General features: G+C 46.8%; 1 protein-coding gene across 2 annotated transcripts; it reads left to right on the forward strand.

Moving 5' to 3' along the window:
- Positions 1-9,684: 9,684 nt before the first annotated feature.
- On the forward strand, positions 9,685-21,207 carry LOC120909889 (oocyte zinc finger protein XlCOF7.1-like). 2 transcript variants are annotated; one of them, XM_040321678.1, is made up of 9 exons: positions 9,685-9,791; positions 10,128-10,280; positions 10,947-11,099; positions 11,186-11,309; positions 11,462-11,566; positions 13,312-13,409; positions 13,859-13,976; positions 15,730-15,825; positions 20,127-21,207. In XM_040321678.1, exons 2-9 carry the CDS (start codon positions 10,203-10,205, stop codon positions 20,963-20,965), a joined length of 1,611 nt encoding a protein of 536 aa, XP_040177612.1. In that variant the 5' UTR covers positions 9,685-9,791; positions 10,128-10,202; the 3' UTR covers positions 20,966-21,207. The 2 variants fall into 2 exon arrangements, with proteins under 2 accessions (XP_040177612.1, XP_040177614.1); XM_040321680.1 differs by lacking the exon at positions 9,685-9,791 and having other exon boundaries at positions 9,815-10,280.
- Positions 21,208-21,926: the final 719 nt, after the last annotated feature.

Below are 21,926 nucleotides of genomic sequence, written 5' to 3' on the forward strand. Positions count from 1 at the left end.
TGCAATATTTTTTACTTTTTGCTAAAATAAATATCCCCCAAAAACATATATAACATTTTTTTTTCCTCAGTTTAGGCCGATACGTATTCTTCTACCTATTTTTGGTAAAAAAATCGCAATAAGCGTTTATCGATTGGTTTGCGCAAAATTTATAGCGTTTACAAAATAGGGGATAGTTTTATTGCATTTTTAATTAATTATTTTTTGTTTACTACTAATGGCGGCGATCAGCTATTTTTTTCGTGACTGCGACACTATGGCGGACACTTCGGACAATTTTGACACATTTTTGGGACCATTGTCATTTTCACAGCAAAAAATGCATTTAAATTGCATTCTTTATTGTGAAAATTACAGTTGCAGTTTGGGAGTTAACCACAGGGGGTGCTGTAGGAGTTAGGGTTCACCTAGTGTGTGTTTACAACTGTAGGGGGGTGTGGCTGTAGGTCTGACGTCATCAATCGAGTGTCCCCTATAAAAGGGATCACTCGATCGATGCGCCGCCACAGTGAAGCACGGGGAAGCCGTGTTTACATACGGCTCTCCCCGTTCTTCAGCTCCGGGGAGCGATCGCGAGGGGGCGGCTAGAAACGAATAGCCGCGCCGTCGTCCCGGATCGTTCCCCGAGGGAATCCGCACGCAGCAGAGGGGGTCCCGATCGGACGCCCCACCCGCTAGAAGGCAGGGACGTATATATACGCCCATCTGCTTGTCCGTGCCATTTTGCGGACATAAATAGTCGTGCGGCGGGCGTTAAGTGGTTAAAGGTGTTATAAAAGGTACTTTAGATACTTTCTCCTGACCTGACAATGAGGGGGGGGGCAGGGGAGGAGAAGACAGAGGACATATGACATTTTTATAAAAATAATTTTACTGATTTATTTCATGCTTTAAAGCAGGGGTCTCCAAACTGTGGCCCGAGGGCCAGATGTGGCCCTTTGCCAGCCTTTATCTGGCCCTTTGGGCACTATTCCTTCCACTGATATGAGGCAATATTCCTCTAACTGACATCAGCAAGGGGGCACTATTTCTTCCACCGATACCAATGTTGGGTTACTATTCCTCCTACTAATAAGGGCACTACTCCTACTGACCACCAACCCTGAGGCCATATTTATTCTCACCGATGCTGGGCCCAGGGCATTTTCTTCCCCCACTAGCCACAATCCGGCCCTCCTAAAGCCTGAAGGACAATAAACAGGCCCTTTATTTGAAAAGTTTGGAGACCCCCGCTTTAAAGGAACAGGATTTTTTTTAAGGGTTACAACCACTTTAAGACTTTCAGCCAGACAGACTTGAGACTTATTGCACACTTTATGCGTATGCAATATTAATACAGTAAATAAATAAGCCCTACCCCGAAAATAAGCCCTAGTGTGTTTTTTGTAGCCAAAATTAATATAAGACCCGGTCTTATTTTCGGGGGAAACACGGTAGTAGTAGAGACTTCTGCAACATCAGGACATTTTCCCGGCTAGCACACCTGGGCTTCAGGTCATTTGGAGCATTTTATTACCCAGGAACCCCTTTTTAACCACTTAAAGTGGAGGTTCACCCAAAAAAGAGATTTTTAATACAGCTTACCTGTAAAATCTTTTTCTTGGAGTACATCACGGGACACAGAGCGGCATTCATTACTATATGGGTTATATGGAGTACCTTCAGGTGTAGACACTGGCAATCTTCAAACAGGAAATGCCCCTCCCTATATAACCCCCTCCCATAGGAGGAGTACCTCAGTTTTGTAGCAAGCAGTATGCCTCCCAAAATGGTCCTCAAAAGAGGGGTGGGAGCTCTGTGTCCCGTGATGTACTCCAAGAAAAAGATTTTACAGGTAAGCTGTATTAAAAATCTCTTTTTCTTTATCGTTACATCACGGGACACAGAGCGGCATTCATTACTATATGGGATGTCCCAAAGCAATGCTTACAATGAGGGGAGGGAGAACATCTCCAAGACAAAAGGATTTAATTTAGAGATATACTCAAATCATAATAAATCCAACTTATTTGAGAAAAATAATCTTAAATTTTAAATTTAACTCAAAAAAAGAGGAGCCCCCGGAATCCGAGGGTCTCAAACTGCAGCCTGCAGCACTGCCTGCCCGAAGGCAGTATCAGTATTCCTTCTTACGTCCAACTTGTAGAATTTTGTAAATGTGTGGACAGAAGACCAGGTTGCCGCCTTGCAAACTTGAGCCATAGAGATCTGGTGGTGCGCTGCCCAGGAGGCGCCCATGGCTCTAGTAGAATGAGCCCTTAATGATACTGGAGGAGGCAACCCTTTCAAGCCGTAGGCCTGAGTGATCAATTGCTTAATCCACCTAGAAATGGTGGACTTTGCAGCTGCCTGCCCCTTCTTGGGCCCATCCGGTAGAATAAACAGGACATCTGTTTTCCGGATCTTCTCTGTAGCTTTAAGATAGGCCTTCATGGCCCTGACAATATCCAAGGTATGCAGCAACCCTTCCTTTCTGGAAGTAGGTTTAGGGAAGAAGGATGGTAATACCAAATCCTGGTTCAAATGAAAACTGGATATGACCTTCGGTAAGAAGGAAGGATGAGGGCGGAGAACGACCTTGTCCTTATGAAATATAAGATATGGTTCCTTACAGGATAAGGCTGCCAGTTCCGAAACTCTTCTTGCGGAAACTATGGCAACCAAAAACACCAACTTCCTTGTCAGTAGAACCAAAGGAACTTCAGCCAACGGCTCAAACGGTTGTTTCTGTAAACTCGACAGAACAAGATTTAAATCCCACGGACAAAGCGGGGATTTAACTGGAGGTTTAATACGTAAGACCCCTTGAAGGAAGGTCTTAACCAGCGAGTGGGTGGCCAGTGGCCGCTGAAACCACACTGACAGGGCAGAAATCTGTCCTTTGATTGTGCTTAATGCCAATCCTTTATCCACTCCTAGCTGGAGAAAACTTAAAACTCTATCTATGGTGAACTTGCGAGGAAGCCATAGCTTGGACTCGCACCAGCCTATATAGGCCTTCCAGACCCTGTGATAAATCACCCTAGAGACCGGTTTCCTGGCTCTGATTAGGGTAGAGATTACCTTCTGAGACAGACCTCTACCCCTGAGAATCAAGGATTCAGCTTCCAGGCCGTCAAATTTAGATGCCGTAAGGCAGGGTGGAGGATCGGACCTTGCGATAGCAGGTCTGGCCTTAGAGGCAGAGTCCAAGGGTTTCCCACTACCATCCTTAGGATTAGTGAGTACCAAGCCCTTCTGGGCCATGCTGGAGCTACCAGGATAACTGGTATGTGCTCCACCCGGATCCTGCGCAGCAGGCGGGGTAGTAACTGGAGCGGGGGAAACGCATAAAGAAGCTTGAACTGATGCCAAGGGCAAACCAGAGCATCGGTTCCGCAGGCCATCGGATCCCTTGAGCGGGACATGAACCTGTCTAGCTTCTTGTTGAGTCTCGATGCCATGATATCCACGTCCGGCACTCCCCATCTTTGGCAGAGTGCTTGAAAGACTTGTGGATGCAGAGACCATTCCCCCGGCCATAGAGTCTGGCGGCTTAAGAAGTCCGCCTGAAAGTTGTCCACTCCGGGAATGAATACTGCCGATATGCAGGGCACATGAGCCTCTGCCCATAAGAGAATCAAGCTCACTTCTCTCTGAGCGGCCTGACTCCTGGTCCCCCCTTGGTGATTTATGTATGCCACTGCCGTGGCATTGTCTGATTGAATTCTCACCGGGAGCCCCTGCAATTTCGACGTCCAAGCCCTGAGGGCTAGTCGAACAGCTCTGAGCTCCAAGATGTTGATGGGTAAAAGCTTCTCTGGCTTTGCCCAAATACCTTGGCGAGTGGAACCATCCACAATCGCTCCCCAGCCCGTCAGGCTGGCGTCTGTGGTCACTATCTTCCAAGCCACTGGGCTGAAAGATTTTCCCTTCAGTAGATTCTGAGGGTCTAACCACCAACACAGACTTTGCCGGACTCTTGATGAGAGAGGCAACGGGATATCCAAGGCCTGTGGCCTTCTGCTCCATGCTGACAGGATGGCTGCCTGCAGGATGCGAGTGTGGCTCTGGGCGTATGGCACCGCCTCGAAAGTAGCCACCATCTTGCCTAGTAATCTCATACATAGGCGAATAGTCGGTTTTTTCTTGCTTAGAACCAGTAGGATTAATTCCTTGATGGCTTTGACCTTCCTCAGAGGTAGGAACACCCCTTGTTGTTCCGTGTCTAATCTCATGCCGAGATATTCCAACTGCCTTGTGGGCTGGAATGTTGACTTTTCTTGATTTAGGACCCAGCCGAACCTCTCGAGGTATTGGACCGTGAGGGCCACTGCTCGTTCCAAGCCGGGAGATGAGTGGTCTATGACTAGGAGGTCGTCCAGGTATGCTAGGATCGTGACCCCTTGGATCCTTAGCTTGGCTAGGATTGGAGCTAGAACCTTCGTGAACACCCGGGGGGCCGTAGCCAACCCGAAGGGAAGCGCCACGAATTGGAAATGACGCGAAGCCACCATAAAGCGTAGATATCTTTGATGTGGCTGATAAATTGGAACATGAAGGTAGGCATCCTTTATGTCTATGGACGCCATGAAGTCGTCCTTTTGGAGTGTGGCAGCTGCTGACCGCACGGATTCCATCCGAAATGAGCGGACCTTTAAGTATGCATTTACCATCTTTAGGTCCAAAATTGGCCTGACATCTCCATTGGGCTTTAGGATGATGAATAGGTTGGAGTAGAAACCCAGCCCCTGTTCCAGGACTGGTACCTCTACTATTACTTCCTGGGAAAGTAGATGATCTAGAGCCGACCTTAATGCGGCTCTTTTCTCCAGATCGTTTGGAATCCTCGACTCCTGGAAATGAGGAGGAGGAAACCTTAGGAACTCTAGCTTGTAGCCTGTGGCCACGGAAGACCGTACCCACTCGTCGGGAATGTTGGCTTCCCAAATCTCCGAAAAGAGTCGCAGCCTTCCCCCCACCTTCGTGGGTGGGGGCGCCCCTTCATGAGGTAGACTTGGGGGCTGGTTTTGCTGGCTTGCGAAACCACTGCCTCTTGCCCCTAACAGCCTGTCCTCGTGATCTGCTGTTGAAGCCGAAGTTTGTTCTTGCAGGAGGCCGTCGATACTGCTTGGCATTAGAGGGCCCCTGCCCAGGGGAGGACTGTCGTTTAAACGCAGGTCCCTGAACCCTCTTCTTAGTTGGCAAGAGAGTACTCTTGCCGCTTGAAATGGTCTGAATGTATTTATCTAAGTCCTCTCCGAAGAGCCGTCCTCCATGGAAGGGAAACCCTGCCAGGAGCTTCTTGCATGGGGGCTCAGCCTCCCAGCTTTTTAACCATAATAGTCTTCTCATATGGATAAGGGATAATGATAAACGTGACGCTTGTTGGATAGAATCCTTGATTGCGTCTACCGTAAAACATATGGCCTTAGGGACATCCGAAAATTCTTCTGCCTGCTCGGCAGGAATAAGTTCAAGCATTTGCTTAAATTGATCCGATAAAGCTTGAGCGACTCCAATCGCAGCCACGGCTGGCTGTACTACTGCCCCTGCAGAAGTGAAGGAGTTCTTAAGTAGGGCTTCCAAGCGTCTATCAACTGGATCTTTGAAAACCTGTACGTTTTCTACAGGACATGTTAACGATTTGTTAACACATGAGATGGCTGCGTCTACTGCAGGAGAAGCCCATCTCTTGGAAAACTTTTCTTCCATAGGATATAAGACAGAAAATTTCTTAGGTGGAAAGAAAACCTTGTCTGGTTTGTTCCACTCTTGGAACAAGACTTCCTCCAATAGAGGATGGATCGGAAACACAGCACTGCTTTGAGGCGCCCTCAGTGAGCCCAAAGCTGAAACCGTGGATACCTGGAGATCTGGTACAGGTAGGTTGAATGCCTTATGGACCAAGTCCGTCAAGCCCTGAATCCACCAGCTCTCCCTCAGGGAGACTGCCCCAGACTCCTCTGTATCCGGATCTTCGATCCCTGAACCTACCTGGTCTCTGTCCAAGAGGTCCAATTCCCCAGAGGAAAGGACCTCCTCTTCCGAGGGTCCGCGCACGGGTGACGGAGATCTATTCCGCTTACTACCCCGCATGGCTGCGGCTATCATTTCTCCCATGCTTCTCCGCATCTCATTTAAAGAGGCGAGTAACACCTCCTCCGTGACCACCTTAGGGTTGGGTTGACTCGCGTCAGCTCTAGCCCCAGACCCCGATGGCCCAAAGGCTCCCTGTGGGGAAAGCAGCGGCATAGCTCTATCCGAGACCTCAGATTCTGCGGGGGAATCCCCACCTTTTGTACCCTCTGCTCTTGATGCCATGGTACAATACCGAGGTACACCTGCTACTTATTGGTACCTGGGACTTATAATAGTTAAATGCCCAAACACCTGTTTGGGGAATAAAAAATGTTTCCTCTACCCTAGATGACACCTTCTTTTTTTTTTTTTTTTTCAAAGAAAAACTTTTCTTCTTTTTTTTTTTTTTTTTCTTTTTTTTTTTCAATCTAGGCAAGAAAAAACATTCTATCCCCCTGAGTAGTATTGCCAAAGAAAAGACTATGAGATGGAAAAGAAAACCAGCCTATTCCTAGGCTAAACCACAATCTTCTGAAGACTGTAGTATTCTTTCTGGCCACTGTGTGTCCTCAGCGCCCCGTGCTTCACTCCAGTCCTTCCTCCCTTAAGCCAGAGAAATGAATGAGCTGTGGCATCTAAGGAAGGGCCGCCCCTTCCTTTAAACCACTGACCCGCCCTTCCCCCCCAGCTAAAACGGCGCCAAATGCGTCTATAACACGTGCACGCGCACCGCGCGCGCGCCCGCCGACGGGGGGGGGGGGTTGGGAGGAAGGGCCTCTCTGTTCCTGCAGCCGCAGGCCTGGAGCACACGAGGAGGTCAGCGTTTTGCCTGCCTTGCAGGCATGAGGGAGAGGACTGGATAGAGCATCGCCTGGAGGCTTGCAGGTAAGCATAGCTCTCTGACACACACATACACTTGTACATAAAAGGCCCCACTCACAGCTTTTGCAACACTACCAGGGAGGTCACTTTTTATGGGGAAATATAACATATAGAGCCATCCTATCTTCATGATATGTGACTGGTTTGCCAGATGCAATGCATAACCTTTAGGCATGTCCCCTGTGACCTCCCAGAAAAAACTTGCTAAGAGCCAAGCCCCGCAGGTTTTTTCCCCTTACTTACCTGCTCCATGCCGCAGGACTTTGCCAAGCAAGAGGTCCAATCTTCCCCCATCTCCGTGGGGATGTCTAGACCTTCAGGCCCTGGGAACCTTCTTCTTCCATGAAGGATCCACTGTCCTGGGCCCATACAGCACCCTGGCAAACAGAAAACATTAGGCGCCCCAAAGGTTTTCTAAGTTCTGGGCCCAGGGTCCAGCTCTCTTAAAAAGAAAGCATTATGGGCTATACCCCAAGGGTTTGGGGTCCGGTTACTGACCACTTTAGCGCGCAGGCTTTTTTGGACAGAACCGGTAGCTCACCTAATCCCAAGGATGCGGAGGCAAGCTAAACCATGACTAACACCTAAGACACTGGCGTAAAAACTGAGGTACTCCTCCTATGGGAGGGGGTTATATAGGGAGGGGCATTTCCTGTTTGAAGATTGCCAGTGTCTACACCTGAAGGTACTCCATATAACCCATATAGTAATGAATGCCGCTCTGTGTCCCGTGATGTAACGATAAAGAAATACAAATTTTTAATATTAGATTTAGGCTAATTAACAGGAGCAGAAACGGGTATTTTTTTTAAAATCGATAGATCAAGATCCTATTTGATTGACAGCCTTCCAGCCGTCGCATCCAGCGTGTCACGATTTTCCGAAAGTAGACGAACGTCGGTGCGCAGGCGCCGTATAGAGCCGCACCGACGTTCGGCTTCTTTCGGCAACTGGTGACGCGCTGTATGCGACCGTCGGAAGGCTGTCAATCAAATAGGAATGCCCAGTCCCGAAGACCATACCCGGAAGCGGCAGGAGAACATTGATCTCTACAACGGTAAGTACTGCATTGATTTAAAAAAAAATACCCGTTTCTGCCGTCCGTAATTAGCCTAAGGGTCCTTTCACACGGAGCGGACCCTTTTTGTGTCCGCTCCGTGTGTGTCCGTCGGCTCAGCGGGGATCCTCCGTAATCCCCGCTGAGCTGTCGGCGGACAGGGCGGTCCCCGCACACTGTGCAGAGACCGCCCTGTCTCTTCTCCGCTCTCCCCTATGGGGAATCGGATGAAGACGGACCGTCTGTCCGTCTTCATCCGTTCCGCCGAACGGAAGAAAAATTGGGTTTTCTTCCGTCCGAAAAACCGGATCCTGACGGACGCGGATGGTTGCGGACGTTAGCGGATGCTCCATCCGCTAACGGACGCAATCCCATAGGGATGCATTACAAGTCCGTAAACGGACTTGTAATAAACGGACGAACGGTCCGCTAATGTGAAAGGGGCCTAAATCTAATGTTAAAAAAAAAAAATTCGGGTGAACTCCCGCTTTAAGGACCAAGCCTGTTTTTCAGACTCTGTGTTTACAAGTTTAAAACTGTTTTTTTTGCTAGAAAATTACCCAAACATTATATATTGTTTTTTTTCCCTAACACCCTAGAGAATAAAATGGCGGTCATTGCAATACTTTTTGTCACACCGTATTTGCGCAGCGGTCTTACAAGCACATCACATGACGCCGGTTTGTTTACAAGTGATCACTCCGTCCAATGACGGAGCGATCACGTGGTAAACCGCCGCTAGAGAGAGAGAGAGAGATACACACACTAATATATATATATATATATATATATATATATATATATATATATATACACACACATACAATACTATCTCTCTCTATATATATATACACACACACACATACAATACTCTATATATATATATATATATACACACACATAAAATACTATATATATATATATATATATATATATATATATATATATATATATATATATACATACAATACTATATATATATATACACACACACATACAATACTATATATATATATATATATATATATATATATATACACACACACAATACTCATATATATATATATATAAAAAGAGAGTATTGTATGTGTGTGTGTGTATATATATATATATATATATATGAGTATTGTGTGTGTGTGTGTGTGTGTGTGTATATGTATATATATATATATAGAGTATTGTATGTGTGTGTGTGTATGTATATATATATATATATATATATATATATATATATAGAGAGAGAGAGAGAGAGAGTATTGTATGTGTGTGTGTGTATATATATATACACACACACACACACTATATATATATACATATATCAGAATGTCTGCCATGTGGTAAATTAAAATTATTTATAGCTAAATAATAAATAAAATAAGATAAATAAAATCTCTTGTGGGGGGCAGAAATAGTAGCCACTAAATTAAAATTAAATATAGGAAAACAAAATGATAGATTGATAGAAAGACATATATTATATATAGTGTGTTTATATTGTATGCATTTGCCATGTGGTCAATTAAAACCGAATATATAAAAAAAAAAAGCAAAAAAACTATTATTAAAAAAAATATCCTTTAGCAGGATAGAACCAATAGCCACTACAGTAAATATATATATTTATATATAATCAGAAGCACATCTGCCATGTGAGGACAGGAAGTGTCTCCGTGCAGAAAGGCTGTCGGCCATTTTGTTGTAGCCCAGAGCCAGAGGAATTGTTAGCTGAAATATTTTCAGGTCCAAGCACTTCCTGACGGGGTTGTAACGCTGGAGGATGCGTGAGGAGGAGGTAATGATGTATTTTTATTATGTGAGAAGGGGATCCCAGTACTCTGTGTGGACTGGATAGAGAAGGAGGATCAGTACTATTGTGGGTCAGGTCAGGTGTCCCCCTATAGTCAGGGATCAGCAGGCTCTGCACTGGGGGAGGGGTTGCTGTATTGGGATCTCTGTAGAGACAATGATTATTACAGAGTGGATTTATGGCCATATTTCTGCTCATCAGTACAGAGCCGGTACAACCCTTCTTGCCTGAAGCCTCCTTTGAAAAATAGATGAAAAAGATACTTGCTTTTATATTTGCGTCCATATTTATTTTTTAGTATTGCCCCTTTGTATTTCATAGAACAGAAAACACAACTCGATTGAAGGTAAAATAATAATACAAGGAAAAACTTCTGCATAAATCACCTGGCTAAAGATGGAGACCGAGAGGAAACACGCAACAGAGAGGATACTAAACCTCACCATGGAGATCATCTACCTGCTGACCGGAGAGGTGAGGAGGATTCTGGGAGGTCACATGACATCACTCTTATCTCTATTAATAAGACACAGACCTGACCAGAGAGGTGAGGAGGATTCTGGGAGGTCACATGACATCACTCTTATCTCTATAAATAAAACACAGACCTGACCGGAGAGGTGAGGAGGATTCTGGGAGGTCACATGACATCCCTCTCTCTCTATTAATAAAACACAGAGCTGACTGGAGAGGTGAGGAGGATTCTGGGAGGTCACATGACATCACTCTTATCTCTATTAATAAAACACAGACCTGACCGGAGAGGTGAGGAGGATTCTGGGAGGTCACATGACATCACTCTTATCTCTATTAATAAAACACAGAGCTGACCGGAGAGGTGAGGAGGATTCTGGGAGGTCACATGACATCCCTCTTATCTCTATTAATAAAACACAGACCTGACCGGAGAGGTGAGGAGGATTCTGGGAGGTCACATGACATCACTCTTATCTCTATTAATAAAACACAGAGCTGACCGGAGAGGTGAGGAGGATTCTGGGAGGTCACATGACATCCCTCTTATCTCTATTAATAAAACACAGACCTGACCGGAGAAGGTGAAATGGATGGTTAATGTATTATATTGAATGCATTGGAAATGTTTTGTTTGAATGCTGTTATATTTTGCTTTCAATGTAGAATTATATAGCTTTCAAGTTATCTGAAGGCTTGGTTGCTTCCAATATGGCGAAGATTCGAAGCCCCGTTCTAGAACCTCCATCTAACTCGCTGAGAAAGAACAAGAAGGTCCAGGAAGTCACCAGTGAGATCATAGAGCTGCTGACAGGAGAGGTGAGCGGTGCCGGGAATTCTGGGACATTATCCAGTAACAGACAAGGGATGTGTCTGGATGGTGACGGTATCATTGTGTGTATCAGGTTCTCATTAGGTGTCAGGATGCAGCCGGTTGTTTCTCCATGGAGGAGTGGGATTATTTAGGAGGACACATGGATCTGTTCAAGGACATCACGATGGCGAACCGGCCGTCCCTCACATCCCCGGGTAAGAGGAGACTTTCATTTCTTGTAAGGATCCAATTAGATTTTTATTTCTCAATGGTATCAACATTTCCAACTAAAGTTACTGCCATACTCATACACACAACCAGATCTGTATGGGTTCCAATAACCTACTCACTTGTTTTTGGATTGTAGGAGAAAACCAGGCCGCCTGGAGGAAATCTGCACCAAAATGGGGAGAGCATACAAACTTTATGCAGGAAGTGTCCATGGTGGGACTCCAGGCCTCGGCATTTCAAGGCAAGAGTGGTTGTTAATTGAAGCATTGCCCCTCTGCACATCCCCTCTGATATAAAGACATAAAGCCAGATTCAGGTAGAGTTGGGCCGGCGTATCAGTAGATACGCCGTCGTAACTCGGAATCTGCACCGTCGTATATTTAAGTGTATTCTCAAATTGAGATACGCTTAAATGTAGCTAAGATACGACCGCCGGCGCCGGCGTATCTTAGCTGTCTATTTACGCCGGCCGCTAGGGGCGTGTACGCTGATTTACGCCTAGAATGCGTAAATCAGCGAGATACGCCTATTCACGAACGTACGCTGGCCCGTTTACGTAAGGCGTTTTTAGGCCTAAAGATATTCCACCAAAAAGATGGCCTAGCCAATGTTAAGTATGGACGTCGGAACCGCATAACATTTTTACATTTTTACGTCCTTTGCGTAAGTCGTCCGTGAATGGGGCTGGGCGTAATTTACGTTCACGTCGAAACCAATAAGTCTTTGCGGCGTAATTTGGAGCATGCGCACTGGGATACGTCCACAGACGGCGCATGCGCCATTCGTTAAAAACGTCATTTACGTGGGGTCATGCTTTATTTACATAAAACACGCCCACCTCTTCACAATTTGAATTAGGCGCGCTTACGCCAGCACATTTAGGCTACGCCGCCGTAACTTAGGACGCAAGTGCTTTGTGAATACAGCACTTGCCTCTCTAACTTACGGCGGCGTAGCGCATATGAGATACGCTACGCCTGCCTAACGTTAGGCACGTGTACCTGAATCCAGCGATTAGAAACAATGGCCCAGATTCACAAAGCACTTACGCCGACGAATAACACGTTACGCCGACGTAAGTGCAAATGTGCGCCGGCGTATGTGTGCGGCAGACCCACGAACCAACATGCGCCTAAAAACAGGCTACACCACGCCGACGTAGCTTGCACACGCCGACGTAGGGTGGGCGCACATTTGGGCTGGGTGCATGGTGCCGCTCCCATTGATTAGCCATCCAAACATGCAAATGAGGGAAATACTTAGGGTTAGGGGGTTAGGGTTGGGGTTAGGGTTTCCCATTGAAGAATATGGCTAGGACTCAGGAATTGGAACAGGGACCTCCCCCAAAGGTCAGAAGGCGGGTTCCCAGAGGTCACAGGGCATGGCTGACCCACCCCCATCAAAGTGTACCGCCTACCCCAACTAAGTCGGGGAATGAACAAGTCAGGGAATGAACAAGTCACGAATGTGCGTGTGCCCGGAGATGCGCGTAAGTTGTACGTCCGGCGTAAAGTTATTCCCCATAAATGAGGTGCAACCCGGCAGCAGACATGCACAGGTTTGCACCAGAGAACACAAGCCGGCGTATTGTGCGTTGGACGTGTGTCTGGCTGGGCGTACGTTATGTTCACGGCGTACGTGGTGATCCGGCGTAGCTTAGGCAGTTGTGCCGGCGTGGTTGTGAGCAGGCGCAGGGTGCTGTGCATGCTTCAACGTCACGGCGCATGCGCAGTTCGTGTATACGTACCTGTCTGGCGCTCGGCCCATCATTTGCATGGGGGTCACGCCTCATTTGCATGGAGTCACGCCCACTTCCACCTACGCCGGTGTGCGCCTTCGAAACCCACGCTGGGTTGCTGAATGCAATGCTTGCCTCTCCGCGCTACGTTGGCGTAGCGTACGGTGTTTGCTCTACGGCGGCATAATGTGCGCCTTGCTCTCTGTGAATCCGGGCCAATGTATTCAGTCAGTGTGTGTTTCCTACAGATGGATCCAGTAACAGGAATCCCCCAGACAGATGTCCCCGTCCTCCGTATTCCTGGAATTCCACTCGGGAACAACACAAGATCCCTCATCATTATCAGGTAGAGTTTATATATGTTTTTGGGGGATATTTATTATAGCAAAAAGTAAAAAATATTGCATTTTTTTTCAAAATTGTCGCTCTATTTTTGTTTATAGCACAAAAAATAAAAAACGCAGAGGTGATCAAATACCACCAAGAGAAAGCTCTATTTGTGGGGAAAAAAGGACGCCAATTTTGTTTGGGAGCCACGTCGCACGACCGCGCAATTGTCTGTTAAAGCGACGCAGTGCCGAATTGTAAAAACCCCTTGGGTCATTTAGCTGCATATTGGTCCGGTCCTTAAGTGGTTAAAATATCTTCACCATCCAGTCTAGTCAAGCTTGGTTTCTTTCTGTATTCCCAGTATAGAATCTCTTTACCTCTGATTAGTACAGAAGCATTTTTTTTGCTTTTATGTTTGATGGTGATAGGACAACAAGTGAAGGAATGTTTCTCATTCTTGTATAGGTTTCACTGGATGCACGCCAGATTGACAGTAGAACAGAAGCTAGAAAAGAAGTAGAAGAGGTATATGTGAGAGACGAGTCATGTAAGGTGGTGGAAATCCCTCCAGAGATCGGCCCAGGTGAGTAAAAAGCTCAAAATCCAGAGAAGAGTCCCAGATTCTCCTTGTTCAGTCACTACAACAATTTCTTATTTTTTAAAGGCACCCCAAACCTGCAAAAACGCACTTGACTCAGTGACAAAAAAAGACAAATAAGCTACTTTGGAGCCAAACGCGTTGCGTCCCTCAGGTGTGAATGCAATCTCAATTCAGAGAAGAGTCTCAGATTCTCCTTGTTCAGTCACTACAACAATTTATTATTTTTTAAAGGCACCCCAAACAAAAAACTGCAAAAACGCACTTGACTCAGTGCCAAAAAAGACAAATAAGCTACTTAGGTGCCAAACGCGTTGCGTCCCTCGGGTGTGAATGCAATCTCAATCCAGAGAAGAGTCCCAGATCCTCCTTGTTCAGTCACTACAACAATCTCCTCTTTGTCGTGATTCCTCTCAAGCCTGCCTTGCATACACGCGTTCGTGAAAAAAAAATGCGCGGTGACGTACAAAACACGTACGACAGCACTATAAAGGGGGAAGTTCCATTAGAATGGCGCCACCCTTTGGGCTGCTTTTGCCAATTTCCCCGTCTCATAACTTAAGCTTGCTTCTGAGCATGCACGTTTCCCCCCCCCCCCCCTCCTTAAAGCTTCCACACGACCGTTTTTTGACAACGTGAAAAAAAACGACGAGAAAAAAAATTGAGCAGGTTCTAAAAAAAAAAAATCCAAACATTTTTCTCGTCAAGAAAAATGCTCTGGAGCATACACACGACCGTTTTTCACGACCAAATTTAAAATTTTTATTTTTCTCGTCGTGAAAAATGGTAGTCTGTATGGGGCATTAGACTTTGGCTCTCCTCCTCACATCATGTCATTGGGCCATATTCACAAAGAGATACGCCGTCGTATCTCTGAGATCCGACGGTCGGATCTATGCGACTGATTCATAAGAATCAGTTATGCATAGATCTCCCTTAGATCCGACTGGTGTATGTGACTTACACCGTCGGATCTTAGGCTGCAATCTTCCGCTGTCCGCTAGGTGGCGTTTCGTGTTTTACTCGCAACGAATATGCAAATGAGGAGATACGCCGATTCAGAAACGAGCGCTTTTTTTTACGTCGTTTGCGTTCGGCTTTTTCCGGCGGATAGTTACCCCTGCTATATGAGGGGTAGCTAATGTTAAGTATGGCCGTCGTTCCCGCGCCGAGTTTCAAATTTTTACGTCGTTTGCGTAAGTCGGTCGGGAATACGGATGGCCGGAATTTACGTTGCCGCTGAAAACAATGACGTCCTAGCGACGTCATTTGGAGCATGCGCACTGGGAAATATCGCCGCATGCGCAGTTAAATCGGCGCGGGAACGCGCCTGATTTAAATTGTACACTCCCCCTAGCCGCGGAATTTGAATTCCGCCGGGGGAGTTACGATCCGCCGGCGCAAGTTTGGAGGTAAGTGCTTTGTGAATACTGCACTAGCCTCGCAAAAGTGCACCGGCGGATCGGAAATCACATAGATTACGCGGATCTAAAGATCCGCTAATCTATGTGAATCTAGCCCATTGTGTGTTACCATCCAAGAGACGTGACCAGGAGGATCAGAAAACCAGAGGATCAGCAGAGCTGGGGGTTACTACTGAGTGGGGGATCAGCTGAGCTGGGGGTTACTACTGAGTGGGGGGGATCAGCTGAGCTGGGGGTTACCACGCACGCTCTCTTTTTCTGGGGTCTCTCATACATCTCAGTACAGGGGGCTTCACTCTCATCTTTATTCACAGAGACCAGAACAATTGCTATAAATGTCAGCGCGGCGGACGATGAAGTAATATGTGTGAAGATTGAAGAGGATGAAATGCCTATAAATATTAGCACAGGTGAGCCATACATCGATAATGCTGAATGATTTGTTTTTTTAAATCTTGTACAGCATCTATGAAAACTATTTCCAACTTCTAATAATGTCGGTTCCCTTCGTGGTTCTCTGCCATGTATCCAAAAGAATTACCATTTCCTCAAATTTAGGTTTCTCCTAGTTGTAAAACAACGCAATTATTTTCAGTTAGGATGATGATAAGCCATGGTTTCAAGAGAGTGCATCAGTTGGTGCCTTCGTGTCCCTACACAGAGAGGTCCAATGAGGTGCCTTTATGGCCTTACACAGAGAGGTCCAATGAGGTGCCTTTATGTCCTTACACAGAGAGGTCCAATGAGGTGCCTTTATGTCCTTACACAGAGAGGTCCAATGAGGTGCCTTTATGTCCTTACACAGAGAGGTCCAATGAGGTGCCTTTATGTCCTTACACAGAGAGGTCCAATGAGGTGCCTTTATGTCCTTACACAGAGAGGTCCAATGAGGTGCCTTTATGTCCTTACACAGAGAGGTCCAATGAGGTGCCTTCATGTCCCTACACAGAGAGGTCCAATGAGGTGCCTTCATGTCCCTACACATGGAGGGCCAATGAGGTACCTTCATGTTCCTACACAGAGAGGTCCCATGGCTTCAAGAGAGTGCAGTAGGAGGGGCCTTCATATCCCTACACATGGAGGGCCAATGAGGTACCTTCATGTCCTAGAAGGGGCCTTCATATCCCTACACATGGAGGGCCAATGAGGTACCTTCATGTCCCTACAAAGAGAGGTCCCATGGCTTCAAGAGAGTGCAGTAGGAGGGGCCTTCATATCCCTACACATGGAGGGCCAATGAGGTACCTTCATGTCCTAGAAGGGGCCTTCATATCCCTACACATGGAGGGCCAATGAGGTACCTTCATATCCCTACACATGGAGGGCCAATGGCTTCAAGAGAGTGCAGTAGGAGGGGCCTTCATCTCCCTACACATGGAGGGCCAATGAGGTACCTTCATGTCCCTACAAAGAGAGGTCCCATGGCTTCAAGAGAGTGCAGTAGGAGGGGCCTTCATATCCCTACACAGAGAGGTCCCTAAGACCCCTTTCACACTGAGGAGTTTTTCAGGCGGTACAGCGCTAAAAATAGCGCCTAAATACCGCCTGAAAAACTCCTTCACTGCCTACTCAATGTGAAAGCCCGAGGGCTTTCACACTGAGGCGATGCGCTGGCGGGAGAGAAACAAATCTCCTGTCAGCGGCATCTTTGGAGCGGTGAGAGGAGCGGCATGTATACCGCTCCTTCCCGTTTAAAACAATGGGAGACCGCGGCAATACCGAGGCGGTATTAACCCTTTATCGGCCGCTAGCGGGGGTTAATACCGTACCGCTAGCGGCTGATTCCCGCGGCAATCCCGGCGGTATAGCGCCGCTATTTTTAGCGGCGCTATACCGCGGCTCCCGCCCCAATGTGAAAGGGGCCTAAGTAATAGTAGTCGTACTCTGATAGGGGATTGTGGATAGGAAAATATTACCCCCAACCTTTTTGTTTTTGAATATGTTTTTAGTCTTTTTAGACTGTTATAACGCTTTTCATGTGAATGAGCTTGCGTTTAACAGTACTTCAACCCTACCAAAAATTGATGAGGAAGACTAGGACAGCCACACTCCAAAAAAGCGCTCCTTTTTAATAAAATAGGTCACAAAACTGTAGGGGTGCTACGGATCAAAAAAATCACGGATCGGATCGATCCTCGGATCAGGAGTCACGGATCGGATCATTTACGGATCAGCAAAAAAAAAAAAATCTTGTTACACCCACCTAATCACTATCCACCCTCCTCCACCCTGGTGTCACCCCCTCCACCCTGGTGTCACCCCCTCCACCCTGGTGTCACCCCCCTCCACCCTGGTGTCACCCCCCTCCACCCTGGTGTCACCCCCCTTCACCCCGGTGTACAGACATGCTCCCCAGGTGATGGTGTAGCTCCTACCTGCAGGTGCAGAGCTTACCGACGCTGTCTCCACATGTCTGCAGGCAGTTCCCGGGTCTGTAGTGAGCGCGCTGAGGCGGGGAGGCGTGTAACGCTGTGCTCTGACAAGCACACGGGGGTGGAGCAAGATGGCCGCCACTCCGGATGCTAGGCCTAAGCCGGGGACTTTCCTATGGCCGAAGCTCCGGAGCGCTCCACGGATCGCGTGGTGTGCCGATCCGATCACGAATCTGTGATGATCCGTTGCACCCCTACAAAACTGACATGTCACAGCAGAGATTACCCGTGTTTCCCCGAAATTAAGACCTGGTCTTATATTAATTCTGGCTACAAAAAACACACTAGGGCTTATTTTCAGGGGATGTCTTATTTATTTATTTATTTATGGTATGTACAAAAAAGTTTCTCCCCCTGTCAGCTCTGGAGTCAGCATTGTGAAATTCTGTAATCCCAAAAATAAACCTTTGTTTAAAGACCTCATAAAATGATGTAATGATGTAAAAGATAATATGTGCAGTGTGTCTCCTTGTGTAACATTATTGTGGAAAATACCTTACTTACAGTGCCGCTCACGTGACCCGCTGGAGCTCTTCTTTCCTACTCCAAATACTGCAGAGGGAGGGGCCAAGATCCCCAATGACGTCAGCCCCACTCTAAGTACTGCAGTGGGTAGGGGCTTAACCACTTCCCGACCTCCGCATGTAAATGTACGTCCACAATATGGCACGTACAGGCACATGGGCATTAATGTACGTCCTTGCCTATTAGCGGGTCGGGGGTCCGATCGGGCGGCGGTCGGGTTCGCTCGGGGAGCGATCCGGGACCACGGCGCGGCTATTTGTTTATAGCCGCTCCGTCGCGATCGCTCCCCGGAGCTGAAGAACGGGGAGAGCCGTATGTAAACACGGCTTCCCCGTGCTTCACTATGGCGGCGCATCGATCGCGTCATTCCCTTTATAGGGAAGACACGATCGATGACGTCAGACCTACAGCCACACCCCCCTACAGTTGTAAACACACACTAGGTGATCCCTAACTCCTACAGCGCCCCCTGTGGTTAACTCCCAAACTGCAACTGTCATTTTCACAATAAAGAATGCAATTTAAATGCATTTTTTGCTGTGAAAATGACAATGGTCCCAAAAATGTGTCAAAATTGTCCGAAGTGTCCGCCATAATGTCGCAGTCACGGAAAAAAACGCTGATCGCCGACATTAGTAGTAAAAAAAAAAAAATAATAAAAATGCAATAAAACTATCCCCTATTTTGTAAACGCTATAAATTTTGCGCAAACCAATCGATAAACGCTTATTGCGATTGTTTTTACTAAAAATAGGTCGAAGAATACGTATCGGCCTAAACTGAGGGAAAAAAATGTTTTTATATATGTTTTTGGGGGATATTTATTATAGCAAAAAGTAAAAAATATTGCATTTTTTTCAAAATTGTCGCTCTATTTTTGTTTATAGCGCAAAAACTAAAAACCGCAGATGTGATCAAATACCACCAAAAGAAAGCTCTATTTGTGGGGGAAAAAAGGACGCCAATTTTGTTTGGGAGCCACGTCGCACGACCGCGCAATTGTCTGTTAAAGCGACGCAGTCCCGAACTGTAAAAACACCTTGGGTCTTTAGGCTGCATATTGGTCCGGTCCTTAAGTGGTTAATAAAGTTTTATTTAAAAAAAAAAACAGCTGACATCAGGCGGGAGGAGAGGAGAAGAGCTCCGGCGCGTCACGTGAGCACTCAGCAGTGCTGTAAATAAGGTATTTTCCACAATAAAGTTACAAAAGGGAGACACACTGCACATTATATAATCTTTTTACAGAACGGATTACATGTTTTTACAAGGACTTTAACTAGGGCTTATTTTTTGGGGGTAGGGCTTATATTGCAGCCATCCCAGAAACTCGAGAGAGAAGATCACCGCTCAAGGTAGGTCTATTGTAGGGTCGTTTCAAAAATATAGGACTCCAAAGGTGCAGGCAATGCACTAAGGCAAATATTGGTAAAAAGATGAGGGATGGACAGCCGCACAGCCATGAATAAGCACTGAAGCCAGTGCGAAACGTCGTATTCTCCTGTTCCTATTGCTGTGATCTGCTGTGTTTTGGCTGTTGATTTGAATAAAGACAACCTGTTTGGTTTGGAGTGCGGCTGTCCATCCCTCATCTTTTTACCAATATTCATCCCAGAAACTCACGCTAGGTCTTATTTTTGGGGTAGGGCTTATTTTCGGAGAAACAGGGTAGAAAAACACAGCTGACGCGTTTCACACTGTCATACAGTGCTTAATCATAACTTCAACCCTACCTCTCCCACCCCTCTTTACTGCAGATGTTCAAGGCAGTGATTATAACCCGAAGAAACACCATATCCTCTTTCCAGAAAACGAAATCGATGGTAATGGCATCACGACGGCGGCTCTGGAGAAAAACCCCGTTACCTCGAATCACCATCCCGTACTTCTCAGTACAGATCTATTCTCTCACCCCTCCACGCACGGAATGAGTCTAACCAATCAGCCGCCTCCTCTAACCCACCTTCCAGATCACAGAGTGGGCCCAGTGTTCCCGTGTTCCATTTGCGGCAAATGTTTTAGCTGGAAAGGGAGTCTAGTCGAACACCAGAGGATTCATACCGGGGAGAAGCCGTACTCGTGTTCGGAATGCGGGAAATGTTTTTCCAAAAAGACCAAGCTTACTTTACATCAGAGAACCCACACGGGAGAGAGGCCATACGGGTGCACGGAGTGCGGCAAACGTTTCGCCAGGAGGGACCATCTGACTATACACCAGAGGACCCACACGGGCGTGAAGCCGTATTCGTGTACGGAGTGCGGAAAGTGTTTCAGCCAGAGAGCCTTTCTGATCGTACACCAGAGGGCGCACACGGGGGTGAAGCCATACTCCTGTACGGAGTGTGGGAAGTGTTTTACGGGAAAGGCCCATCTTCTCGCACACCAGAGAACTCATACCGGGGAAAAGCCGCATTCGTGCTCAGAATGCGGGAAATGTTTTACGGAAAGGTCTCAACTTCTTAGGCATCGGATGAGTCACTCGGGCGTCCGTCCGTTTTCGTGTCCGGTGTGCGAGATACATTTTACCAGCAAATTGAGTTTGGATAGACATTTGCCCCTCCACACAAGCGGTAACCCGCACGCGTTTCCCGAGTGAGTAAAACGGCTCTTCTTGACTGGAGACTCCTGTGTCAAAAAACGCAGTTTTTTTCTACATTTGCGCTAAATCTTTATATTTCTTCTGCTCTTTAAGCAGAAAGAAAACTCCTTCTTTTTTTGCCTATTTGTGGACAGGAACGATAGCATACGGCTATTACTTTTATTTGTATCAGAGAAAGTTTCCCCGGTGGGGTTTTTAGGCAGCTCAAATTGACAAATTAGATGCGATTGGTGAAAAAAAGTATTTATTCACATGTATCAAAAGGTACTGGGGAGTATAAATAGGACAGGGCTCGACAAATCCCGGTCGCCATGGCGACTAGAAATAGGGTCCTGGCGACTTGGCTTGGAGGGGGGGGGGCAAAAAAAATAAAACATTTTGTGAGCTGGCGCCATCTGGTGGTGAGCCGTTGGTATTACAAGTTATTACCACCAGATGTGTAAGCTAGCGCCATCTGGTGGTGGCCGTTGGTATTACAAGTTAAAGCGGGGGTTCACCCATACATAACACTTTTTCCCCTTAGATGGATGCTCGTTTTGTCTAGGGGAATCGGCTAGTTGTTTTAAAATATGATCCGTACTTACCGTTTACGAGATGCATCTTCTCCGCCGCTTCCGGGTATGGGCTGCGGGACTGGGCGTTCCTATTTTGATTGACAGTCTTCCGAGAGGCTTCCGACGGTCGCATCCATCGCGTCACGATTTTCCGAAAGAAGCCGAACGTCGGTGCGCAGGCGCAGTATAGAGCCGCACCGACGTTCGGCTTCTTTCGGCTACTAGTGACGCGATGAATGCGACCGTCGGAAGCCTCTCGGAAGACTGTCAATCAAGAAGGAACGCCCGCTCCCGAAGACCCATACCCGGAAGCGACGGAGAAGATGCATCTCGAAAACGGTAAGTACGGCTCATATTTTAAAACAACTAGCCGATTCCCCTAGACAAAACGAGCATCCATCTAA

The sequence above is a fragment of the Rana temporaria genome, chromosome 8, assembly GCF_905171775.1.
Source record: "Rana temporaria chromosome 8, aRanTem1.1, whole genome shotgun sequence".
In the NCBI taxonomy this organism is placed as follows: domain Eukaryota; kingdom Metazoa; phylum Chordata; class Amphibia; order Anura; family Ranidae; genus Rana; species Rana temporaria.